Here is a 22,988-nt window from a genome sequence, read left to right as displayed (position 1 = left end):
ACTAGAATTGGCTATTTCTTCAGCCCATGATGATCAAGACACAGAAAAAGATGATGAGGAGCACGACCATTCCATTTAAACTCTTGACCCCTCATGTATGGGATAAGTCGAGTGACCGGGACCCCACCTCCATCTTCTGCTACTACTGTTGCTTCTTAGCAACTATTTGTTTTATAATTTTTTATCTAGGATCCAACCATTTTTGAACTATTGGGGTGTGATTTATATCCACCCACCTTTTTGATGAATATGTATACTATTATATTCTTATAAATGATATATGTATAAAAAAGGGATGGAATGAGTTCAATCTTAAAAAAAGAAATTTAAAGTATAGAGTTTAAATTGATCTTATATCTCTCCTGGCCAGAATGTTACGCATAGATGGTTTCTATGACACAATATTCACCAAATATCCTCCGAATGAGTTTAAAAAGGGATGGAATGAGCTCAATCTTAAAAAAAGTATACAGTTTAAATTGATCTTATATCTCTCCTGGCCAGAATGTTACGCATAGATGGTTTCTATGACACAATATTCACCAAATATCCTCCGAATGTAGTGCTTCTAATATTAGTTAAAACAAAATCCTAAACAGAGAGTGACCCTATTGTTCTAATTAGATCGACTTCTACAATATTTCAATTGGCAAAAATTTTGAACCTTTAACTGCTACGTTCATGAAGAATTGATAACCATTTTGGAAGCATCTCCAATAGCTGTGAGAGTATTCATAATCGAATAGAGTCACAACATAGAATATTAATTTTCTACAGTCATTGACAATTGATTACAACAAAATTACTGAGTATTGACCCCAACATAAACAATGCCCACATAAATGTACTAGTATAGATCCCCACTATTGAACTCTCTGCAAGAGTTTCTGTACCATAATTTTTTGTTGAACTCCACTCAGGTACTCTGCATTCATGATGGCATTTGAAACAAGAATGACCGTGGAAGGAGATGGAGCATTCACCTTAACTCATCCAAAAAGAAAAAGCATAAGCTCTTGAATGATCTTAAATTATTCATCTCAAATTATAAAAATTTAAAAAGGTCTATTACCCAGACTCGGCCATTTAATCCAACTGCTATCTCAAATGATAAACTCTTTCCAAGTTCCTCAAGAACAGGACAGGTAGGCTTTGTCAATAACCTGTAGATAGAAAAACAACAATCATAACTTGCAGCCACACATCTATCTGACAAAGCCACACAATAATCTTGAAAATCCTAAACAATGTCATAACTTTACTCGTCAGTTGACTTCACAAACAAATATAAAATAGCGATTTAGCACACATCAGTCCTAATTTTTGCCCTTTTTGACTTTTTATATTTTATTTTTTATTTCCCTATTTTGAAAACAATTAGAGTTCGGTAACACATAAGTTGAGCCAAGAAAGGATTATTTTCCAGAAATTGTAAGAAAATCAAAAGGTATTAATGCAACCTACGCTCGTGCTAATCCAGTTGAACTTTCAAACATGTAGCCTCCGGTCAAACCACCGAATTCTGAAGCCTTACCGCTTGCTGAAACAGGTATCAAAAGCACACAAAAGTCAGCTTTGTTCAGTTCAAGATAGGATAAGTCAAACCAAGTTTTCACCAATAATTTAATAAAATGTACCAAAGCGTTTGATTCATTCTCATCCTACAAGAAAACAATTGCTTTCTCTTCCAGCTAATTTGCACCTAACAACCGCATGTTTAGTTCGTTTTTAAAAAATATACACATGTATAAATGAGAAATATTTTTATGGTATGAGTTATAAGCATCTATGAATAACCAAAACTGTAGAGGAATGTTCCTACATGTCAAATCACATTATACGATAAATTGATGCCAATTCATGAGGTAAGATCCTAATCTCGCATGCATTTGTAGTGAGAGTCAACTTAGCACCTGCAACCTAGTTTAACAGTGCTGCTTGACAACTGCAATGATAACCTACTCTTCAAAACTTCAAAACAATTGTCAAAAGTGGGCAGAAGTCTGTCAGATGTTGTTCCATATCGAGGAAAACATAATGTGATTAGAGTGGAGACTGCAAGGGTCAGAAAATTAGCAGGAGTGGGCTGGAGAGGAGATTCAAGGAGATGAAAAACAGAATCAACTCTGGACTTGACAATGAAGAAGGGAAGCAAAGGATTAGAGAGTTGCTGCAAGGTGCACAATAAAGAAAAGAAACAGTGTAGGATACACTTCACGACCTTAGGCATGCTGGTCGGTAGCTACTAGAAATCACTTACAGAAGACCAAGAGTCACTACTTAGAAATCCACTTTGAATTAAAAACCACTTCATATTAAAAACCAATAATGGAAGACCAAGAGTCACAACTTAGAATTCCACCTTAGATGTCCCAATGCTTGGTTCTCCACAATAAAAACCCAACATTATAACCAATTGAACTCAACCCCTTGGGCAGTCTTTTCTTTATTGCACATTATGAGGTATTTAAATATTTTGTTTATTGACAATTATGAGTATCACTATTTTTATAATTTTAATATCTATAAAAATTTATACACACAGCAACCTCTACTCATACTTGAGAGAAAAAATAATGTCGTACCAAGACTGGTAACTTAGGTTAGATCATAAAAAGACCTAACAAATACATATGGGTCAAGGATGTAATTAAAATAATTATCAATAAGCACGAAAGCAAGGTGGGATGCAAGCAAACTATCAGATTAATTCAAGAAACTGAAAATTATCATTTACTTTTTAAAAAATATATGAAAAATGGATTTTAATTTTAGTATGACTAACTCTAAATTTAAAGTCTTCGATGAATTATTCTCATGTATTTAAAAAGTGTTTCAACGGCCAAGGGGGTTGCCACCAAGAGTGGAGGTGGAATTTGATTTTCAACACCTACCTAAATCTCCTCTACCAAATATTGAATTTGGAATGTTCTCCACACAAATCTGTGCTAAACTCTAATGTTAGCTTGAATTTCAATGAATTGATGGAATGTACATCCAACGTATAGATCTAATAAATAAGCTGTATTTAAAATCAAATCTAAGCTTGCAGCGTAGATTCAAAGATTTATGGCAAAGCCTAGTTGGCTGGAAGACACCCACAATCTTACAGAATATTATTACTGTTTTCCCCACAAGTTCTGAATCACCACCAATTACAACATTCAACTGAATTTATGGGATCTTTGAACTCCCAGGTGCTGGGGCAATCAGATGCAGGTTTATGGCTGGCCCTAAATAACCCCTATACCAATGGCTCCTAATGCACTCTAGCTCCCAAATGGCTGATTTTTGTGTTGTGACTGATGGCTGCCTCTGCTGACTGATTTGACGATTTTATGAATTTTCTTATAATTTATTTGTCTTCTTCAGGTTTGTGCAGTTCAACCTGGATGTGTACAGTCCTTCAGCAAAGATGTATAGCTGGGGTATGTGCGAATGCTGCCCTTGATGATCAGCACTGACATCTCAGGGTTGATTCACCACTCCAAATGGTTATTTCTGCCCTCCCAGCTAGTATAGACTATAGGCGTCAACAATTTATCCCTGAAAAAGCAACTGATAATGGTGATCTGCCCAAAATTCCAAAAATGATGTTGACTTCCTCTTTGGCACGGGGGTGAATGTTGATTTTGATCAGCTCCAATTCCCAAAAAATGTTGCACAATCATTCAATTTTGTAAACCATGTGTTGATGTGTTTTTTATGCACTTGAAACACAATAAAATACCAAGTATTTTAATCTCTCTTGAACAAAATCTCCTCGGATGCTAAACTATGTGATCAAATGAGACGACTCCAAGGTTTCTACTGTCAGGTCTTGACGTGTGGATAACTCAATGGTTTGATGTGAAATTGCTGGGTACACAAAGGAACTCACATTTTGTTTTAGGATTGATCAACTTGAGGAAAACTAGCTTTAGGAATGCAATCACCACGATTTGATTAACTTATGATTTAGCAATATGAGCACTAGATCCTAATTCTAACAAGATTTTGAAATAAAAGGCAAAAGAGGTAAAGAATTAGAAATCTAAATCTAACACTATCCAATATCAGAAATTGATGACAACTTAGTGAAACCAAAACACACTTTGCTTCACCATTAGGAACAATTATGCAAAGATGGTGCAAATCTTCTAAGGAATACAAATGATGTTCAAATCACCAACACACACATTAATCCCAAAAGCACTGTGAATTAATGAGGAATAAGCAAGTGAAGTTAAGTAATTGAGGGTTTAGTCCAACCATGCACTATAACTTGCAATCAACAAATTATAAATGGTATGAACTTGTAATTTTCACCATCTATTATCAACAATATCATCCATGCAACTACGAAACTTTTACTTAAGCAAATCTACTTTAACTTGAGAAGTAAAGAACCATACGAATACTCCAAGATCTCACATAGAATCACCAGTCTTCAATGATTTATATTAATTTTGGCAGCAACAAAGTAACAATTCTCCAGATCTCTCCTTTACAAATGAAAAGAGGAGGGTTTATATAGAAGTCTCTATTTCAAGCAACGGTCTATATAGAAGTCTCTATTTCAAGCAACGGTCCAGATTGATTTGGAATCAATGGCTGAGATCATCCCAAAATAAGGGTTCATTGAAAATCACTAAATGCAATGCAAAAAAAATGGAATATCATTCTCATCACCAATTACGAGGAGTGAGAGCCAATGAGAAAATTAGATGACACCTAATCATCTAGCAAACTGTCTTCTAGAATCTGGTTGCCCTTATCCCCTTCCGTGATGGCATATTCAATGAATTTGGTCATCACCAATTCAAGCTCCTCCATTGTGACACTTGGCAGGACATCAGGTTGAAGCTCTATCACATCCAAACTTTCTATATAGGCATCAAAGATGTTCTCCCAATCAACTTCTTGTTTCTGAAGATTGCTTATGTAGACCATGAGAGAAAGAAGATCATCCAACTGATTTCTTCTGATGGATTCCAGCTCTCGGAAATAAATAACTTTCAGCCTCTCTTTCAATTCTTCTAAGTTCAGACCACCTGTGGTAGTAACCTCTTGACCTAATAATTCCTTAACTGATATAAGGATCTTTGATTGTATTTCCCTAATTGATCCTTCCATCTCAATGCAATCTTCCTTGGCTTGATCAAATGGTGATTTCTTCATCACCAAGGAACAATACCAATGATTAAAATCATATACATCTCTTTCTTCAATCACTCCTCCTTGGATCAATGTTGGCATAGAAATCCTCTTCAATATCTTGAGGCGTGGAATTTTCTTATCTTGAATCATTTGGAGATCTTCCCACGCTTCTTCCTCTGTATTTTGTTCATGAATATCATTGTCTAATCATATACTTGGATGAATCTATTTAGGAATTCTTCCGCTTGCTTTGAAATACCTTCAATCCATTCCTTCACTTCCTGATTTGTACTCCTCATTGCTTCATAACTATCAAATGATTCTTGAGGAATGGAAATAGGTGGGACAAATGTACAATCCTCTTGCCTCATTGGATTCATCAAGCGTTGGATGAACTCTTTCAATCACATGATTTCCAATTCCAATCTTTCTTTCTTCCCTTCAACTTTGTCCACCCTTGCCTCAATTGCCCCAGTAGTATCATTAAGTTCCTGAAATTCTTGTTTCTTTGTTGATGGTCCAAGGTCAAGTGTCTTAACTTCATAGTCCATCAGAGTAATTTCTTCTCTAGACTTATCAACCATTGAAATTGCCACCTGCAAGATGCATGATCCTTCATTGTCTCTAGTAATTTGGGAGAATTTCTTAGCCTTCTTTTGTTCCTTAGCTTTACCAATTTGAGCTAGGAAATTTTCTAAGTCCTCAATTGGCTGAATTTCCTCCACTATCTTCTTCTTCAAGCTGTTCTTCAACCAATTAGGTACTGTGGTTAATTCCATTCCATCCTCAAGCTGGTTATCATCATTAATTCCCCTCAAGGCTGAAATGATTTCTTCATCTACTTCCTCATTAGGGTTCGGGTTTGTTGGATTCTCCCAAATCTTCTCCTATCTCTGTCTCAAAATGATGTATGGTTGGAGAAGCTGGAACTTGTTCCTGATTCTCATGCTGTACTGATTGTGATGATCTGTGTTCATCATGATCCCCTTGAGACAGCATCTCTGTTTCGGATTCCTGTCTTGATTCATTTCCTGCATCATGCATATTGATCTCTCTTATGGATGAAGTGCTCATGGTGGATTGAGTAGTATTGGACTTTTGCTTCTTATGTCTTGATTCTTGGTAGCAACCCCCTTGTCTTTTGCTTGTGAACCTTCAACCATATCCTTCCTCTTTCTGAAAACCTCATTTAATCTTCATCGGAGGAAGATTCATCATCTTCCGTTCTTCGATACATTAAAGGAGCACCTTGTTTCCTTAGCCTGTTGATCTGCTGGTGTACCCATTCTCTTGATTAATCAATAACTTCTTCTCTCATCAATGTGTTTTAAGTCTGTCATTCCTGGTTGTGACCAACTTGGTGCTGGAACAAGTTTATCTTTCTCTTGCTCATATTGAGTATGTATGATTTCCACTGTCTTTCACTTGATCGGGAATTGAAAAGAGATTGCATTTCCTCATGAAATCCACGGACATTCTTGACCACGTTTTCCTTCTAACTCCAAATTCATTAGTGAGGTTTGCCTAGTAGTCCTCTAGATCAATTTTGTACTTGTATCTTTTTCCTTCAGCTTTGAGGATCTTATGAAAAGAGATCAAAATAAGTTTTGGACTTGTATGTTCCAAGTTGATAGAAATGTAACTCTATATTAGTTGTTTCTGCTACCAAGGCGGTAGGGCATATCTCTGACATTTTCCCAAGTGTGATAGGGAAGTTCACACCATGTTGTGACAATTTCACACATCGCACCATTAAAACAGGGAACCCCACTTTTTTCTGATTTCTAGGCTAGTTGTTGTAGTTTTGGCTGTTAGCCTTTCACTCGAGGAAGTATAGTGTCTCAAGTTGACAAGAGTTGATCAAGTCATTTCTCTCCCTCTGGGTGGAATTGAGTCAATATGGCTTTTCAACACCTTGGAAATGAAAAATATATGAAGATCATTCCATTTGATCATCATCATTGGCTTGAAAAATCGAAGATGAAGTGTTGAGTTTGATTAAGGAGAATTGTTAAAGGAGAGTGAATGCTTGGAAGGAGGATAAGTTTAGGCCTAACAATCATGAAGCGGATTAGGGCAAGGTACTTGAATGAGTAAGATAGAACCTTTGATGGCATTTCCCTTCCCCCTTGAAAGCCCGATCAGGCTTCAAAGCATTTCCTTTGCCCCCTTGAAACCCTGATCTAGCTTGGGGTCAATTCCTTTGACCTCTCAAAATCCCCAACCTACCTCATGAGTATTTCCTTTGCCCTCCTAAATCTCTAACCCGCCTCACCCTACTGTCAATGCTCCCTCAAAAGTCTAACTTGCCTCTCCCAACATTGCCAATGGGTGCTCAAAACCTTGATCACCCACTCCTTTCCTTCCATTTCCACTTCTCCTCTCCTTCCCTTCCACCCTTCCATCTTTCCTTCATCACTTCCCTCATCTTTCCATCCTTCATCCTCCACTTCATCACCCCAACATCCTTCACCATCCCAAAATCCCGCTCCACCCATCTCATATCCCTTATGCCTCCCAACATCCCTTATGCCTTCACCACATTCTTCATCTCTCCAATATCCCTCACTTCCTTCTCTCCATTTCACCTCGGCATATCCTAACCCTCATCCTTCCTACCTTCCCCTTCCCCTTCCCCTTCACCTTCCACTTCACCTTCTTCCATCCCTTATCCCTCCATCTTCCTTCATCTTCCCATCCTTTACACCCCCTTCCACCATGAAACCTTACATCCCTCTCCCTCTCATAACCACGGCACATGCTTGGGCCCCACAAATCAGCAAACTTCAATGAAGGAGTAAAAAGATCGAACTTCCTTTGCCTAGTCAAAACCGCGATCAAGTTGATATCACTTCCTTTGCCTATGTAAAAGCCTGATCATTTTTTGGTAATAGCAAGTGCCAACAAGTTGGAAGATTAAAACAAGTTGGAGATGGCAAAGACTATCCAAAGTCCACCTAGGCATGAAAAATATGTGCCAAACACATGCCAAGTCCGCCTTGGCAAAACATACTCCAAGTTCACCCAAGTAGATGATAGAAAATTAAAACAAAGAAAAAGGTTGACAAGATAAGAAGTTCACCCTATCGCTAGCATGTCCAGGAAAGCTTTAAGTCCGACCATAGCATGTGGGAGATAGCCAAACATGATGACAAGTTCACCTAGAAAGCAAGAAATTTTAAAATGAATAAGGCATTAAACCTTCAAAATTTTCCTAGGCATAAGTGGAATATGTGAAGATGCCTAAGCTAGACATAAAAATTCACCCATGACCTGTGAGTAAGACATGACAATCAACTTGCCATAGCCAAGAGAGAAAAATGGCTAGAAGAAAAATATTTTTGACAAAAATTGCACACGAAATCAAGGGTCTATCAATGAACGGGTTGGAAAATAAAAATTTGACCCATGAATTTTTTTTTTTAATTATTTTCCAACACTTAGAAATATTTTCAAAGGGAAAATAATTCCAACACTTAGAAATATTTTCAAAAATTCAAGAATTTTGGAAATTAAAAGAAAGTTCTAGAAGATTCCTGAATTAAGGATGAATTTGAGAGAGAAATAAAACTTTCCATTTTGGAAAGATTTAAAACATTAAAAGTAAAACACAAAAAAATAATAAAAAATTAAAAACAAAAAACAAAAAAACACAAAGAAGAAGCTTCTAAGTTTTAAAACCTTAAACTCTATATATTCTCAACCATCTATGATAAAGGAGGAAACATGAGTTTTAGTGCTAACATATGAGGAGGGGCTTGTTGTGACCTAATTCACACATCCCCCCATCGCATATAGGAACCCCGAGTTTTTTGCTTTTAGGGTTTTGTCCTAGCTCTGCAATTTCATAAGTCCATTTTCTAAGAGAGTTTTGAGTTTGAGTTTCTGAAGTCATCCCGAGCCAAGCTGAGAAATCATGTTCAGAATCATGTATGAGTGTTGTCAAAGTGCCTAAAAGTTTTGAAGGATGAGGATCGCAATTGCTTTGGGTCATTTCTGACAACTTTCTATTTTTAGAAAAAAAAAAATTGTTTTTTTTGCTTTATTCTGCTTTTTTGAAAGTGGCATATGGGTTTTGTTCCTCAACATCTATGATAAAGGAGGAAACATGAGTTTTAGTTCTAACGTATGAGGAGGGGCCTATTGTGACCTAATTCACACATCGCCCCATCGTAGATGTGGACCCCCAATTTTTTGCTTTTAGGGTTTTCTCCTAGCTTTGCAGTTTCATAAGTGCATTTTCTAACAACTTTCTAGTTTTAGAAAAAAAAATTGCTTTTTTCTACTTTTTTTAAAGTGGCGTATGGGTTTTGTTCCTCAACATCTATGATAAAGGAGGAAACATGAGTTTTAGTGCTAACATATGAGGAGGGGCCTATTGTGACCTAATTCACACATCGCCCCATCGCAAATGGGGACCCCCAGTTTTTTGCTTTTAGGGTTTTCTCCTAGCTCTGCAGTTTCATAAGTCCATTTTCTAAGAGAGTTTTGACTTTGAATTTTTTAAGTCATCCTGAGCCAAGTTGAGAAATCATGTTCAGAATCATGTATGAGTGTTGTCAAAGTGCCTAGAAGTTTTGAAGGACGAGGATCGCAATTGCTTTGGGTCATTTCTGACAACTTTCTATTTTTAGAAAGAAAAAAATTGTTTTTTTGCTTTTTTCTGCTTTTTTGAAAGTGGCGTATGGGTTTTGTTCCTCGGGTCATTTGATCTGTCGAAATTTGAAAATCTTGTCTCTAAGTATAAAAAGCAAGGCTTCAAATTTCTGGTTTTTTTCGGAATTAGGGTTTTGATCCTCAAGCCATATGATCAGTACCCATGTCCTTAGATTCGAAAAATTTTGCCTCCAAGTGCAAAAAGCAGGGTTTTTCTTTTTCTACTTTTTTTGGGGGGTTAGGGTTTTGATCCTCAAGCCAGATTATTGCTACCCATGTTCTCAGAATTCGAAAATTTGGTCTTTAAGGGTAAAAAGCAGATGGAAACCCTAATTAGGGTCATGTTCTAGAAGATCAGCCATATGATCAATACCCATGTCCTCAGATTTGAAAAATCATGTCTTTAAGTGCAAAAGGCAAGGTAAAACCTAATTAGGGTTTTTGTTCCAGATGAACATGGCAAGTCAAAACTGGACATGGCAAGACAGAGATGGATATGGCAGTTTGAAAAAGTATGAAAAAATGGTTGTCTAGATAAAACTCGCCCAAGGGAAGAATGGCAAAGCAAGTATGTCTAGGAAGATAACAGACAAAGCATGAAGTCCGCCCAATCATACATGGCAGAAGACCTTCCAAGTCCACCCAAGGCAAGAAGCAAAGTTGTCCAACACTTGCTAAATTCCTACCTCCAGTTAGCCAACTCATGGCGAGGGTCAAGAAAACTCCTACCTTTGGTTAAGGTCAAGCAAACGAAGTTGGTATCATGTCTTTCAAGTCCACCCTTGGCAAAGCATACTCAAAGTCCGCCCTTTGTAGATTGGAAAGAAGTTGGCAAAGTCCGCCAAAACATAAGCAAGAATGTCCAAGGCAACTTGTCCAAGACCCTTCCAAGTCCGCCCAAGGGGAAAAGTTGAAATAGATGACAAGCCATAAAGTCCGCCCTTGGTTAGACACCTCCAAGTCTGCCTTGGCAAGACTCCTTCCAAGTCCGCCCTTCCTTGGCACAAGGTGAAGATGGCAAAGTCTCTTCCAAGTCCGCCCTTGGAAGAGCATGATGCGCTAAGGCGCAAGACAAACTTGTCCAAGACCCTTCCAACTCCACCATGAAGAAAAGCAAGAGACAAACTTGTCCAATGACCTTCCAAGTCTGCCCTACCTAGGGAAAGTTTGGCATATCAAGAACTCCTCAAAGTCCCCCTAGGACTAGACATGGTTGGAATAAAGCAAATCATATCTTCAAGATCGCCTAGACATGGAAGATTAAAATGAGTTGGAGATGGCAAAGACTATCCAAAGTCCACCTAGGCATGAAAAATATGTGCCAAACACATGCCAAGTCCGCCTTGGCAAAACATACTCCAAGTTCGCCCAAGTAGATGATAGAAAATTAAAACAAAGATAAAGGTTGACAAGATAAGAAGTTTGCCCTATCGCTAGCATGTCCAGGAAAGCTTTAAGTCCGACCATGGCATGTGGGATATAGCCAAACATGATGACAAGTTCGCCTAGAAAGCAAGAAATTTTAAAATGAATAAGGCATTAAACCTTTAAAATTTTCCTAGGCATAAATGGAATATGTGAAGATGCCTAACCCAGACATAAAAATTCACCCATGACCTATGAGTAAGAGATGACAATCAACTTGACATAGCCAAGAGAGAAAAATGGCTACAAGAAAAATATTTTTGACAAAAATTGCACACGAAATCAAGGGTCCATCAACGAACGGGTTGGAAAAAAAAAATTTGACACATGAATATTTTTTCTTAATTATTTTCCAACACTTCTGAAAATAATTCCAACACTTAGAAATATTTTCAAAAATTCAAGAATTTTGGAAATTAAAAGAAAGTTCTAGAAGATTCCAAAATTAAGGATGAATTTGAGAGAGAAATAAAACTTTCCATTTTGGAAAGATTTAAATCATTAAAAGTAAAACACAAAAAAATAATAAAAAATTTTTTAAAAAAAACACAAAGAAGCAGCTTCTAAGTTTTAAAACCTTAAACTCTATATATTCTCAACCAGTCACTTTCAAATTCATTATTCAGGTTGAGAAATTGGAGAGCAATTGAGAAGAATTTCTTTCTCTCTTAGATTTTTGAAGAAATTGATTTTTGAAGAGGAATTTTGAAGAAGTGAATTTTTTTTCCAAGTGTTGAAGTCAAGAAATTAAGTGTGTTTTTTCTGATTTAAAGAGAGATTTTCAGAATTAAAGGGGAATTTCAGTCACAAAAATCAACATCTGAAACATAAAATTTGAAATTGACTGAATCCTTCTATTATTTTGTCTTATTTCTCTCAATTTTATCAATTTCTTGGCCAAACCCTTCACTTTCAGTCTGCTTTTTCGCAGAAATTTAATCTTTTTACAAGCTGAAAGTGAAATTTCCAGATAAAAGATCAAAAATCAGACTTAAAATCTTGAAAATAATATTGAATTTTTGTGTGTTATGCAAGCTAATGACCACCAAAGGAGCACCTTCCAAAAAAGAACCAATGAAGTTTGCTAGTAAAGGAGTTCGGCAAGAATCCATGATCAAATCTAAATGGAAGAATATCACAGACACTGACCTTAGACATGTGGATTTAGAAGAATTCAAAAAGAGGACGTGCGGGCATGATAAACACCTGCCGACACCCATTGCCTGTCGGATGATGAGAAATGGCATCATCCAAGCAGCTGGATTTCCTCTGGCTAAACAATGTGCTGAGTTGATGGTTGAGTGTGCCGGACACTACAATGCACAGTCAAGAGAGATCATTGCACCTGATGGGAGGATTTTAGCTAATCTTTCAGAGCTATCCATTTAAGAAACATTTGGAATTCCAAACTACAATAAAACCTCCTACAAGACCAAAGAAGATACCCAAAATATTTATGATGCCCAATCTGAACTCTATGCGGCAAATGTTAACAAATCATGGTTGGAAAAGAAAAGGCCCCAAGGGAAAATACCAAAGGTCCTGCTACGTCCATACTTCAAGGAAGAATATGGTGACATTATCTTATTGTTGAATAGAATAATGGGCAGCCCTAAGGGTGTGCCATTTGAGACATGGATGCATTACTTCATAGATGAAATTACCTCGGGAGAAGGGATGTTCAATTGGTTCTGCATAATCAGCAACAACCTTCATGAACAGTTGATAAATTTGGAGGGGACAGTCATTCTACATGAGCTCCTACATTATCTACCTGTTGGCTAGTACTTATAGATATTTCGGACTGCTCTGTAGAAGCGTGGTTGGTAATGATGAAGGTGAATTTAAATCTTATGATTGTTACTCGCAATTGCAGCTTAAGGAGAAGAGCTATCGAGCACATGATGCATTCCTAATGTACATCACAAGAACATTACAAGGAGGAACTCATCAGAGACTGACTCCTGAATCCAATAGTTTAGTTAGCAAGTATGGATCCTGGTTCATCCAATTTCCAAAATTCACCTACATAAGAGTCTAAGGTTTTGACGGTCGACCGTACCGACATCCAATCTACCCAACCAACAAGATGGTTTTACTTGAAATTCTCAAGCAACTTGAAACATATCAGAGCTTCAAAAGGATAAAGCAGAAGGCAGCAATCACGTTTCCATTCTTTATTGGAAATATGGAGGAATCTTGTCCGACAGCACAAGCAGCAGAAAGTGTCAGGCTAGAAATGCAATGGTATCCCTTTAACTTCTACCGATCCAGAGCTAATTTCAATCCTCTCAGCAATATTGGATCACTGAACAGAGAAAGATTCAGACGTAGAGCAGACATAGAAGATTTTTGGGCAAATGTTGCAGATGAGTTTAACATCAGGAAAAGACTATGTTCCAGACTGCCAGTAAGCTTGATCAGAATGACTAAACCTTTTCTTGTGCTTGATCAGCAGGAAGATAATACAAACTAGCATGCACCTCTTCCTCCTATCAAATGGTCAAAACCAAAGCATGCAGAAGGGGAAGGTAGTTGTGAATGAAGGACCTGCCCAAAAGAAGCAAAGGATAGATCCGTCTCATTCTGCCACATCTAAGAATGAAAACTATATATTGGCCATTGATCAGTCATTGGCAAAGATGGAAATTCCTTCCCTGGTTCATGAGGAGAATGTAGAATCAATCCATCAAGAAGATGAACAACCACCGTCTCCTACTGGCACAGAGAACCTAGAGTCAGACAATGAAATGGAAGTTGAGGAAGGTGAATTTCAGGAAGGAATGATTTCCGCCCTTCAAGATAGCATGTGTGAAAAGGGCAATCAAGAAATGGAAGGCATTGAGCAGCCCACTATTCTTGATTGACTGAAGGAAAGGTTGAAAATAAACACACAAATAGTAGAAGAACAAGAAGAATATGACATGATTGATTTCTTGGCCAGGTTAGAGCAAACTGCAGTAAAGAAGCCAGCAAGAAGGTTTTCCACCATCCAAAGAGATGAAACAGGATGCAGGACAATACAGATTGTAGTGCCAAAGGTAGACAAGGCAAAGGGAGACATTGGTCCCCATGAGTATGAGATTACCACCTATGACTTGGGACCAAGCACAAAGGCTCAAGTAAAAGAAGAGCTGGACAATTCAATTGCTTCCATGAAGGCAAAGTTGGACAAAGAAACATTAAAGAAGATAGAATATAAGAGAGAAGTTGAGCGCATAAGAGAATATATTCAGCATTTGACTACTAAGCCACTTGATCAAGCAAATCCAGAAGCTCTCCTGCTCTTGAATTCACAATAGGTAGTCAAAGGTTCTGAGGAAGAAGCAGTGACAGCCAGAGAGACCAAAGATTGGATGGAAAGTACATGAAAAGAAGCAACCACGTTTATGGAAGGAATATCATCAGCATATGAACAAACCTCTTCTCTACTTTCCAGGATTTTGAACAAGGCAGAAATGTGGGCTGACTTCCAGGATATCCAAGATAGAATTATCCCGTGCCTTAGAGAGCTGAAAGGAGTCCCACTACAAGAATTGGTTGATGGAAAAATAACTGAAGTAGGGGCTGCCTTAGGAGCATCGAACCTCCTGTCCATCAAAGATGTTTTTCAAAAACAAGAATTTGATTGGGAAACCACTTTTGCTCTATGTGCAGATGACTTGGAAGGATTAGAATTCAGGATCAACATGTTGCCACATGTCACAGTAGAGGAAGTTGATCGAATTGTGTCCAGGTTCATCGAATATCAAAAGGAGGAGGTGCAATCCTAAAAGATAGCATCTTGTGCCACTTGTCTCATTTGCAGTTGATCTTGGGTCTTATTTTGGGAAACTCTAATTAGGGTTAGGTTGTCTTGATCTTGATTGTTGATCTTAGATTGATCTTGGCCATTCATTTGTATTTAGAAACTCTATATAAACTCATTCTCTCATTTCATTTCAGTGTGGAGAGATTTATGAAATTGTTGCTTAGAGCTATTTGGGTAATAAAAGTTCATTATCAGTATTGTCTTGAAATCTTTTTATTACTAAATGGTTGCATGGTTGCATATTCCCTTCAACACTTAGATTAAATTTGCTTAAATTATTTGCTTTGAGGTTTTTAGATGAATGAAGGATTGATAAGTTTAGATTGGTGAAATTTTGCTCATACTTTTGTTGGATGGATGATTTTCATTCAATGTGTAAAGTTAGCCTGAACTTTTGATGTGGATGCTTAACTTTTGCTTTGAGTAATATTGTTCAATTGTTGGTATTATTCATAAGTGTGAAAATCTTAAGCACAACCCTAGAAGATTGCACCCCACTTTGCGTAGTTGTCCCAATGTGGCGAAACAAAGTGTAGTTACCAATTTCACCCAGTCTTTACCGTCTCGAGTTCATAGGAATAGCCTAGCAATAGTTAGAATTCCTAAACCCTTATCTCTTTTTATCTTTTTTGAAGTCCTAGATCAAAAAATCAAAAAACAAAGAGCAGTCATTGATAAATTCGCCCAAGTCTGGCTTGTGAATGATACCAGTTGATAAGCGTAAATCGCCTTGGAGATTTTCAGCATACACTACCCAAGAAGCTATCCCACTAAATTCGCTTGTTCGCACATATAGACCTTGGAGTCACCTCATGGTCTTTCTCGCAATCTTGGCACAAGTACTGATTTTGTTCAGGAGAGGATAAAGTATCCTTGGATATTTTATTCTAATGTTCGGTATATGATAAAACGTACACCAACAAGGCCCACATAAGAAGAGAGATGTTGCATGTCAAAATAAAGAAAAAAGCAAGTCGGCCAAGTAAGGGGTATGATTGCAAGTGTTAAGAGACATATTTAAGCATGGATTAATTTATTTGTTTTGCATTAACCCAATTCAATTTTAATGTGAATTAAGACAAGCAGAGAAAGCCTAAAGTGAAATGAGGAAGTTCAGGCTAGAGCAAACTTAAGAGGCAGAGTTTGAGAGGATTCTAGAAACCCTAGGTGTGAACTGGAAACAATTCATATCAGATTTTTTGGTGATTCCAATCAGTAAACATGGAGGCAAATTGCCAGATAAAACTTAAGGAAAAAAGAAATACCTCAGATCTTGTATTTCCTCAGCTGAGAATGCATTTTCACAATTCTTTAATGTTATTTCCAGACTTTGAAAGGGGCGTTATCAAGAAAATTTTGTGTTTGGGGTCTCATTCATGATTTTGATTTAAATATTTTCTGTCTTTTTCCAGGTATATTTACAAAGTGGAACAGAGGTGAAAGAAGGAAGAAGATGAATCAAACCCTGAGAGATGCTGGATCAGAACACTTATACATACCTACAGACCTGATTGGAAGGGATTCGATACCAAAGACTGAATTGAAGTTCGTGCAAAGGCCTCCCTTATATTGAAATAACCCCTGCCTATTCTACCTTAAATTTTCAGTTTTTGGGCCCATTGGCATTTCGTCAAATAGTTGGCATGCAAAGTCTGATTTTGTTTCTGATGTCTGATCCATGGTTCGAATGCTTATGCTTTTATACCATTGTACGAACCCTAACCAGATATAAATCTTAAATTCCCCACAACTTCTAATCTGGCTTCTAAACCACTGTGTTTTCTGGTTCCTTTAAGTGTCTTGACATTTCGTCAAACACTTGTCATGTAATGATATTGGGTTCTGATTTTTAAGCTTAGAGTGTGTTTCTGATGTTTGCCAATGAAGTGTGTGAAACATAGAGCATTTATATACATAAATAAACCAAAATATAGCAGGCTGGAATTTAATTTCAGACCTCAAGCTACTCAGAATGCGTACAGATGGACACTTGCAACAGCAATAAAGTGTGTTTTTTCCTTCTTTATTTGCAATAAACACATATGGTCTACTTATGTTAATATGGCAGTGTTGTGACGTATTCACACATTGCCCCATTGCAAATGGGGACCCCTACTTTTTCGCTTTCTAGGGTTTGTTTTCTTGGTCTTTTAGGTTCTTGTCTATTAACCTTTGCATTTGCGGAGTTGTCAAAGGGATCATTAAGATAGCAGGCTCTGCTTGAGCTAGGATGAGTCAGTGGATGCTCTAGGTCAGGGTCTCTTTGAAGGTCTTCCTTAGTTCAAATTTTGTTCTTGTTGCTAGGTGATGACTGGTCTAAGTTTGAGGAAGTCAGTGAAGCCTTATGAGTGAATATCATCTTTTAGGGTTTGGGATTGGTTAAATTGATGAGTGATGAAAGTTCTAGACATTGAAATGGTGTGAAGTTGACCTATTTATCCTTTGGGGACACCTTGGACAAGTCTGGACTTGGAAATTTGATGAAAAGGTCAAAATTTGAGCTTAAAATGTGGATTTCGCTCCTGACCCTTCCAAAGGGTCCAAAGCGAATTTCATTATAGGTCCTGTCCTTGGCCAAGGTCCAAAGCGAAATCCTTCTTTTAGGCCTTTTTGGGGGGTCAAATCAATGATGTCTTCAGGAGAGAGGGATTGAAAGGTCAAGTCTAAGATAAGACTAAGTGGAAAGGAGTATGAATTGAGCCTAGAGGATCAATTCGCTCCTAACCCTTCCAAAGGTACAGAAGCGAATTTCTTCTAAAGTGTGTCTTTTCCTCCTAGCTTCAAGGGAAATTGATTCAAATATCTTCTTGTTGATGATTTAAGGTAAGAAATGTCACGTTAGAATGAATATATATCATGCATTCTTAATCATCTTTTGTTTGTTTTGCAGATCAACAAGACCCGGCTAGAAGGAAGAACGGACAACGGTGGCCTATTCAAGTTCCATCATCATTAAAGACACCTCAAATGCATGGAGGAGGACTACACGTGCTTCTAAAGTGTTGGAAGACTTCAAGTGTTCAAGGAGTTGCAAGCTATCCTCAAGATCTTCATTTTACCACATAGAAAAATCACAGGATGACAGAGAAGAAGGATCTTACAAGCACTTCAAGGCGAAGTATGCTACCAGAGAAGGAGTGACTTGACTGTGAGGAGGCCTCATCAAACACATGGGATTCAAGGAGGTACACTATTCATCAGGTACATCAAGGACGAAGGAGGATCAACCAAAATCAGTGCAAAGGTACATTGAAGAAGCAAATAGTTTCAGAAGAGTTAATCAAAGTTAGCTTCTCAGCATCACCAAATTGAGTATCAAGAGAGATACGAGCAAGTACCAGACAAGGTGGCATCCCAGTCATTGTTCCTCTAGTCAGACAGCTCCACATCAGCATGTCCAGATTCAATGTACCTGACTTGCCAATGATGGCACAAACTTCGAGGCACCTACTCTTGCTCCCTGTTGGTTCTCAAATTTTGAATGTAATTTTCTCATTGGCTAAAGGAGTTTGTTGTAACAAACCCTAATTAGGGTTTCCATCTTGTAATCCTAGCCATTGATTTTAAATCGATGAGAGCCATTGAATTGTAAAGAGCTCTCTATATAAAGCTCTGGCTCTTCATTTGTAGAGGTTAATAGTTAAGAGTTATATAATGGAGGTTAGAATAGCTAAGAGTTAGTAGCTAGAATATTGAATAGAATAGAAGTTAGAGTAGATTAGGAAGAGAAGGCAAGAAATTGTTGCCTTGATTGTAAATGAACTCCATTTTCATTGAAGATATGGTGAAATATGTCGTTCCTTTGCAATATGCATGGTTTATCGTTGAATCTTCGTTTTAGATGGTAAATGTTTAGATTCAATGAAAGAAGTTATTGAATGCACTCGCATGGAATCCGCCTAGTCCAAACCACTAGCCTCTTGCTGATTGTAAGAGCGCCCTGCGTGGTCAACTGGCATTGAATGAGCTTAATCCCAAGTTGTTACGCATCTATTGTTCATGCATTAACTTGAATGATGATCAATGTTTGATAGTAATGATTTGAACATCTTCAGAACTACCCTAGAAGATCGCACTGAGCTGGTGTTGAATTGTTCAGTTTGATGGTGAGACCTAGCCCAGTAGGACTCCAACTAGTCATTCATCCATCTTCTCGCATTCTAGGTCTTAGAGTAGACTTTCTGAGCCATGTATCTTTTGATGTTTCTTTATCTTCCAGCTAGTAGATAGGATTCAAATTCCAGCAGATTAAACACTCAGGCATTCGAATGTAAGTCCCCTTGTGATTCCAGCATAATCACATCAGACCAAATTGAGCTTATCCACACATAGAGACCCTACATATAAGAACCTTGGAGTCTTCTCGAATGATCCTTAGGCGAAATCTTCAGCATTCGAGGAAATTTTGTTCAAGAGAGGATAAGATACCTTGGTATTTTATTCTGTGTTCGCATGTGCATAAAAAACACATCAAGAGGCTGGAAGGGCTTAATTCTCATTGCAAAAATCATATAACTGCTGTAACAGTATGAAGAGAAAGTTCAGTTTGTTTGGTTACATACCAATAGGCAAGCATCGATACCTTCAAGAAAATCGTCATACTTGAAAAAAACCGCTCTCTTGTTTATATTAAAGCATTGCATAAGAAAATCAAGGTATTGGTCTGCTGCCGCAGACTGGTGCAAATCAGAACTTCATGAAAACCACGATTCTAGACTAAATTGCCCTCCAATCTCAAACCCGGGCTGCAATATGTCTCACTGTTGTATCACTGTAGTCAGCCCACACCATTGTGAATGGAATAGAAGCTATACAATGGCTGAAGCTGCGCTGTGATCTGCCCTTTTCCCATGTTCTGTAACAATTGATTCACATGCTATGGGTTTGCCATTAATTGCCTGTGTATTCAGAGAGGAATCACCAATACTGAGTGCTAGTGTTTCGTCCAGAACCAATGCTGCCTCCAGGATAGCTTGGGAATTCGTCCAAGCTGTTCACAGACCACTCGGGTTTCGCCTAGGGCTGAGATGCCAATCCGATGCTACAGTCAAATTCGATAAAGAAAATAAAGATGTGAATAATGCCTTCCCAGCTCCACAATAACAATATATATTTTTGCCTTTCTTTTTCTTTTTCATCGCATTACTCCATGTATAAAAATATTTCACTTTGCATATAGTCAGCCCACTTAAGGGTAATTCAATTTTATAATACATCACTCAAAAGAGTCGGGCTTCAAATGATTTTCTCAAAGGCATGAAAATGAATATATTGCCTTTCACATAAGTCGCTCAGTCATGAAAATATTTAATTTGACTTGGCCTTTACATAAAGTGTCGCCCCTTTCAATATTTTCAATAGATATATAATGTTTCACTTTGGGCATGAAATAAGTTAAGCCCCATTAATATTTTCACATGGGCATTAAATAATTAAAAATATCTACCTTATAAAGCCACCAAGCCCAATGGTCAATTTAACTTCCATTCCCACTTATAAAGTTGCTTTATAAATAATTAATTAAATTAATCAATATTAAGTCATCTTAAGATGTTTGATTTTAAACGACTTAATAAACATTAATTTAATTAATCTGTCATTTAAAATTGGGACATTACATATATGCACCATGCAAAGCCTTGACTTCACTTGCGCCCAGCAAGGATGATGAAATATTCTAACTCTATTTTCCTAACAAGCTCAGTTTCTTTTAACAAATTTATTTGTTCAATTGAACATGCACATTATGTTTATTCAAAAATCAAGTGAACTTGGGAACAAATTTATTTGTTCAATTGAACATGCACATTATGTTTATTCAAAAACCAAGTGAACTTGGGACAGACACAAGCTAGATTCGATTGCATTTATTGAACTTATTCATTCATATTCAATACTTATTCATTTCATATTCAATACAATTTAACCCAATTGCTGAAGCACATGCATGGACTAAGGGCTTTATTTCATACCCAGATCAACCCGATTTCTAATCAAATTGAGTGATTGTCCTTACTGCTAATTTTCTATACTCAGAATTAACTCCTTACAGCTGCATCTCTGATTGGCAGTCTGTTTACAACTGCAAATGTTCGCCGTAGGATTCTTCTGTTCAAGAATATCTTCCTTCAGGCCCTACTAATGTCGACCATGCATCACACAAAAAAAACCGCTCCTTAATCTTCCATGAATTGATATTATTGAGTGGCTGGGTTGCGATTTCACTAGGCTATCATGGCGCTGTCAATGATTGAACTTCTGCAGTAAAACTAAAATTCGATTCACCACTTGTGTTGAGGTTTTCGTCCCAACACACACAGCCAGGGGTTTCGTCCTGGAAGCAATACCAACTTGCAAAGAGGTAGAAATAAAATAGGATAAATGTTGAATGAATGAATTGTTTCCTTGGCATCAAACCTCCTTAAATTCATTTCATTCTTTCAAAAAAGCCAACGGATGTGTCTAGAAGGCTCCCCTTGAGCGACTTAGGCTAGGCATTCACATTTAATTAATTATTAAATATCACCCCATGAAGACATCGCCTAGTCATTAAATATTAAGTCTTAAATGGGCCCCCTTTTTAAGACTTGATGAACAATTATAATTATTCCCTTTTAATTATTTATTAACTCTAGCCAAGGGAATTAAGAAGTTAGAATTTGACAGCCAATTTGCCTGTCAAAATGATGGGGACATTACAGTCCTCCCTTCCCAGAATTGCTGGTCTTCCAGCAATTTCAAGCTAGGATGCAGCAATATCTCTTCTCCTTCCCAAGTTGCGTCCGCAAGTGGCAAATTCTTCCATTTGATCAAATATTCTTGCACCAGTTTGTTTCTCAACTTCCTCTCTCTCCAATCTGCAATGCCCTCTGGAACCAAGACCAACTTCCCTTCTTCATCTAGAGGTGGCAATTCAGGAGAAGCAACTGTATGTTGGCCCAGAACCTTTTTAAGACAGGAGACATGAAACACATTGTGTATTTTGCTGCCCTCAGGTAGCTCCAATTCATATGCAACCTCTCCTATTCTCTTCAAAATCTTGTAGGGCCCAGAAAATCGTGGTTTCAGCTTTTCTGCCCCACTCATCTTCAAAGTGTACCTTTTATAAGGCTACAAATGTAGGAACACTAAGTCTCCCACTTCAAAAGACTGCTCAACTCTATGCCTGTCAGCATATATCTTTTGTTGGTTCTGAGCATGTTGTATGTTTTCCCTAAGTGCTCTAAGAATGTCCTGGTAGCTCTGCATAGTCTCCTTAGCCCATGGAACCTTGTTGTCATTGAATGTTAAATCCATAAATGATAAAGCTTCATATACATACAAAGCTCTGAAGGGTGACATGCCAATGGACATGTGATACATGGTATTGTAACAATACTCACCAAGATAGAGCCACCTCATCCAAGCACGTTGCTGCCCTGAAACATAGTTTGGCAAATAACCTTCAATCCACTTATTAACTATTTTTGTCTACCCATCCGTTTGAGGGTGGTAGCTGGTGTTGGGTGTCAATTCAGTTCCTACCAATCTATACAATTCTTGCCAAAACATACTCATAAATCTGCTATCTCTATCGCTCACAATTGTTTTGGGCAATCCATGCAATCTGAAGATCTCCCTGAAAATAATTCCGCAATCTGCAATGCTGAGTCGGTAGGAACAACAAAGAAAGTGCATATTTAGTAAGCCGGTCAACTACCGCAAAGATACAATCTTTCCCCTACACACGTGGTAGCCCTCTGATAAAATCCATTGATATCCCTTCCCATTTTTGCTCAAGAATCGGCAAAGGCTGTAGAAGACCTGCCGGAAATGTGTGTTTTGACTTGTTTCGCTGACAAGTGAGACATTCTATAACATGTTGGAGCACATCATCTTTCAATCCTTTCCAAGTAAACCTATCACGAATCTGGCGATAGGTTTTAGGTTTTGAAGAAACCTGCGTGTCCTACCATAG

General features: G+C 37.7%; 1 protein-coding gene across 1 annotated transcript in view; it reads right to left on the bottom strand.

The window, feature by feature from the left end:
• Positions 1–456: 456 nt before the first annotated feature.
• Positions 457–22,988, bottom strand: part of LOC131059112 (uncharacterized) — a 116,533-nt gene continuing 94,001 nt past the window's right edge. Inside the window, exons 7-9 of the mRNA XM_059211322.1 lie at positions 1,465–1,540; positions 1,073–1,163; positions 457–983 (exon numbers count right to left, since the gene is read on the bottom strand). Of these exons, the coding sequence (XP_059067305.1) occupies positions 864–983; positions 1,073–1,163; positions 1,465–1,540 (287 nt within the window). The 3' untranslated portion in view covers positions 457–863. The remainder of the gene's footprint in view (positions 984–1,072; positions 1,164–1,464; positions 1,541–22,988) is intronic.

This window comes from Cryptomeria japonica, chromosome 9 (genome assembly GCF_030272615.1).
Source record: "Cryptomeria japonica chromosome 9, Sugi_1.0, whole genome shotgun sequence".
NCBI classification, from domain to species: Eukaryota; Viridiplantae; Streptophyta; class Pinopsida; order Cupressales; family Cupressaceae; genus Cryptomeria; species Cryptomeria japonica.
Note: the sequence above shows the minus strand (reverse complement) of the source record. Positions and strands in the feature narration are given on the sequence as shown.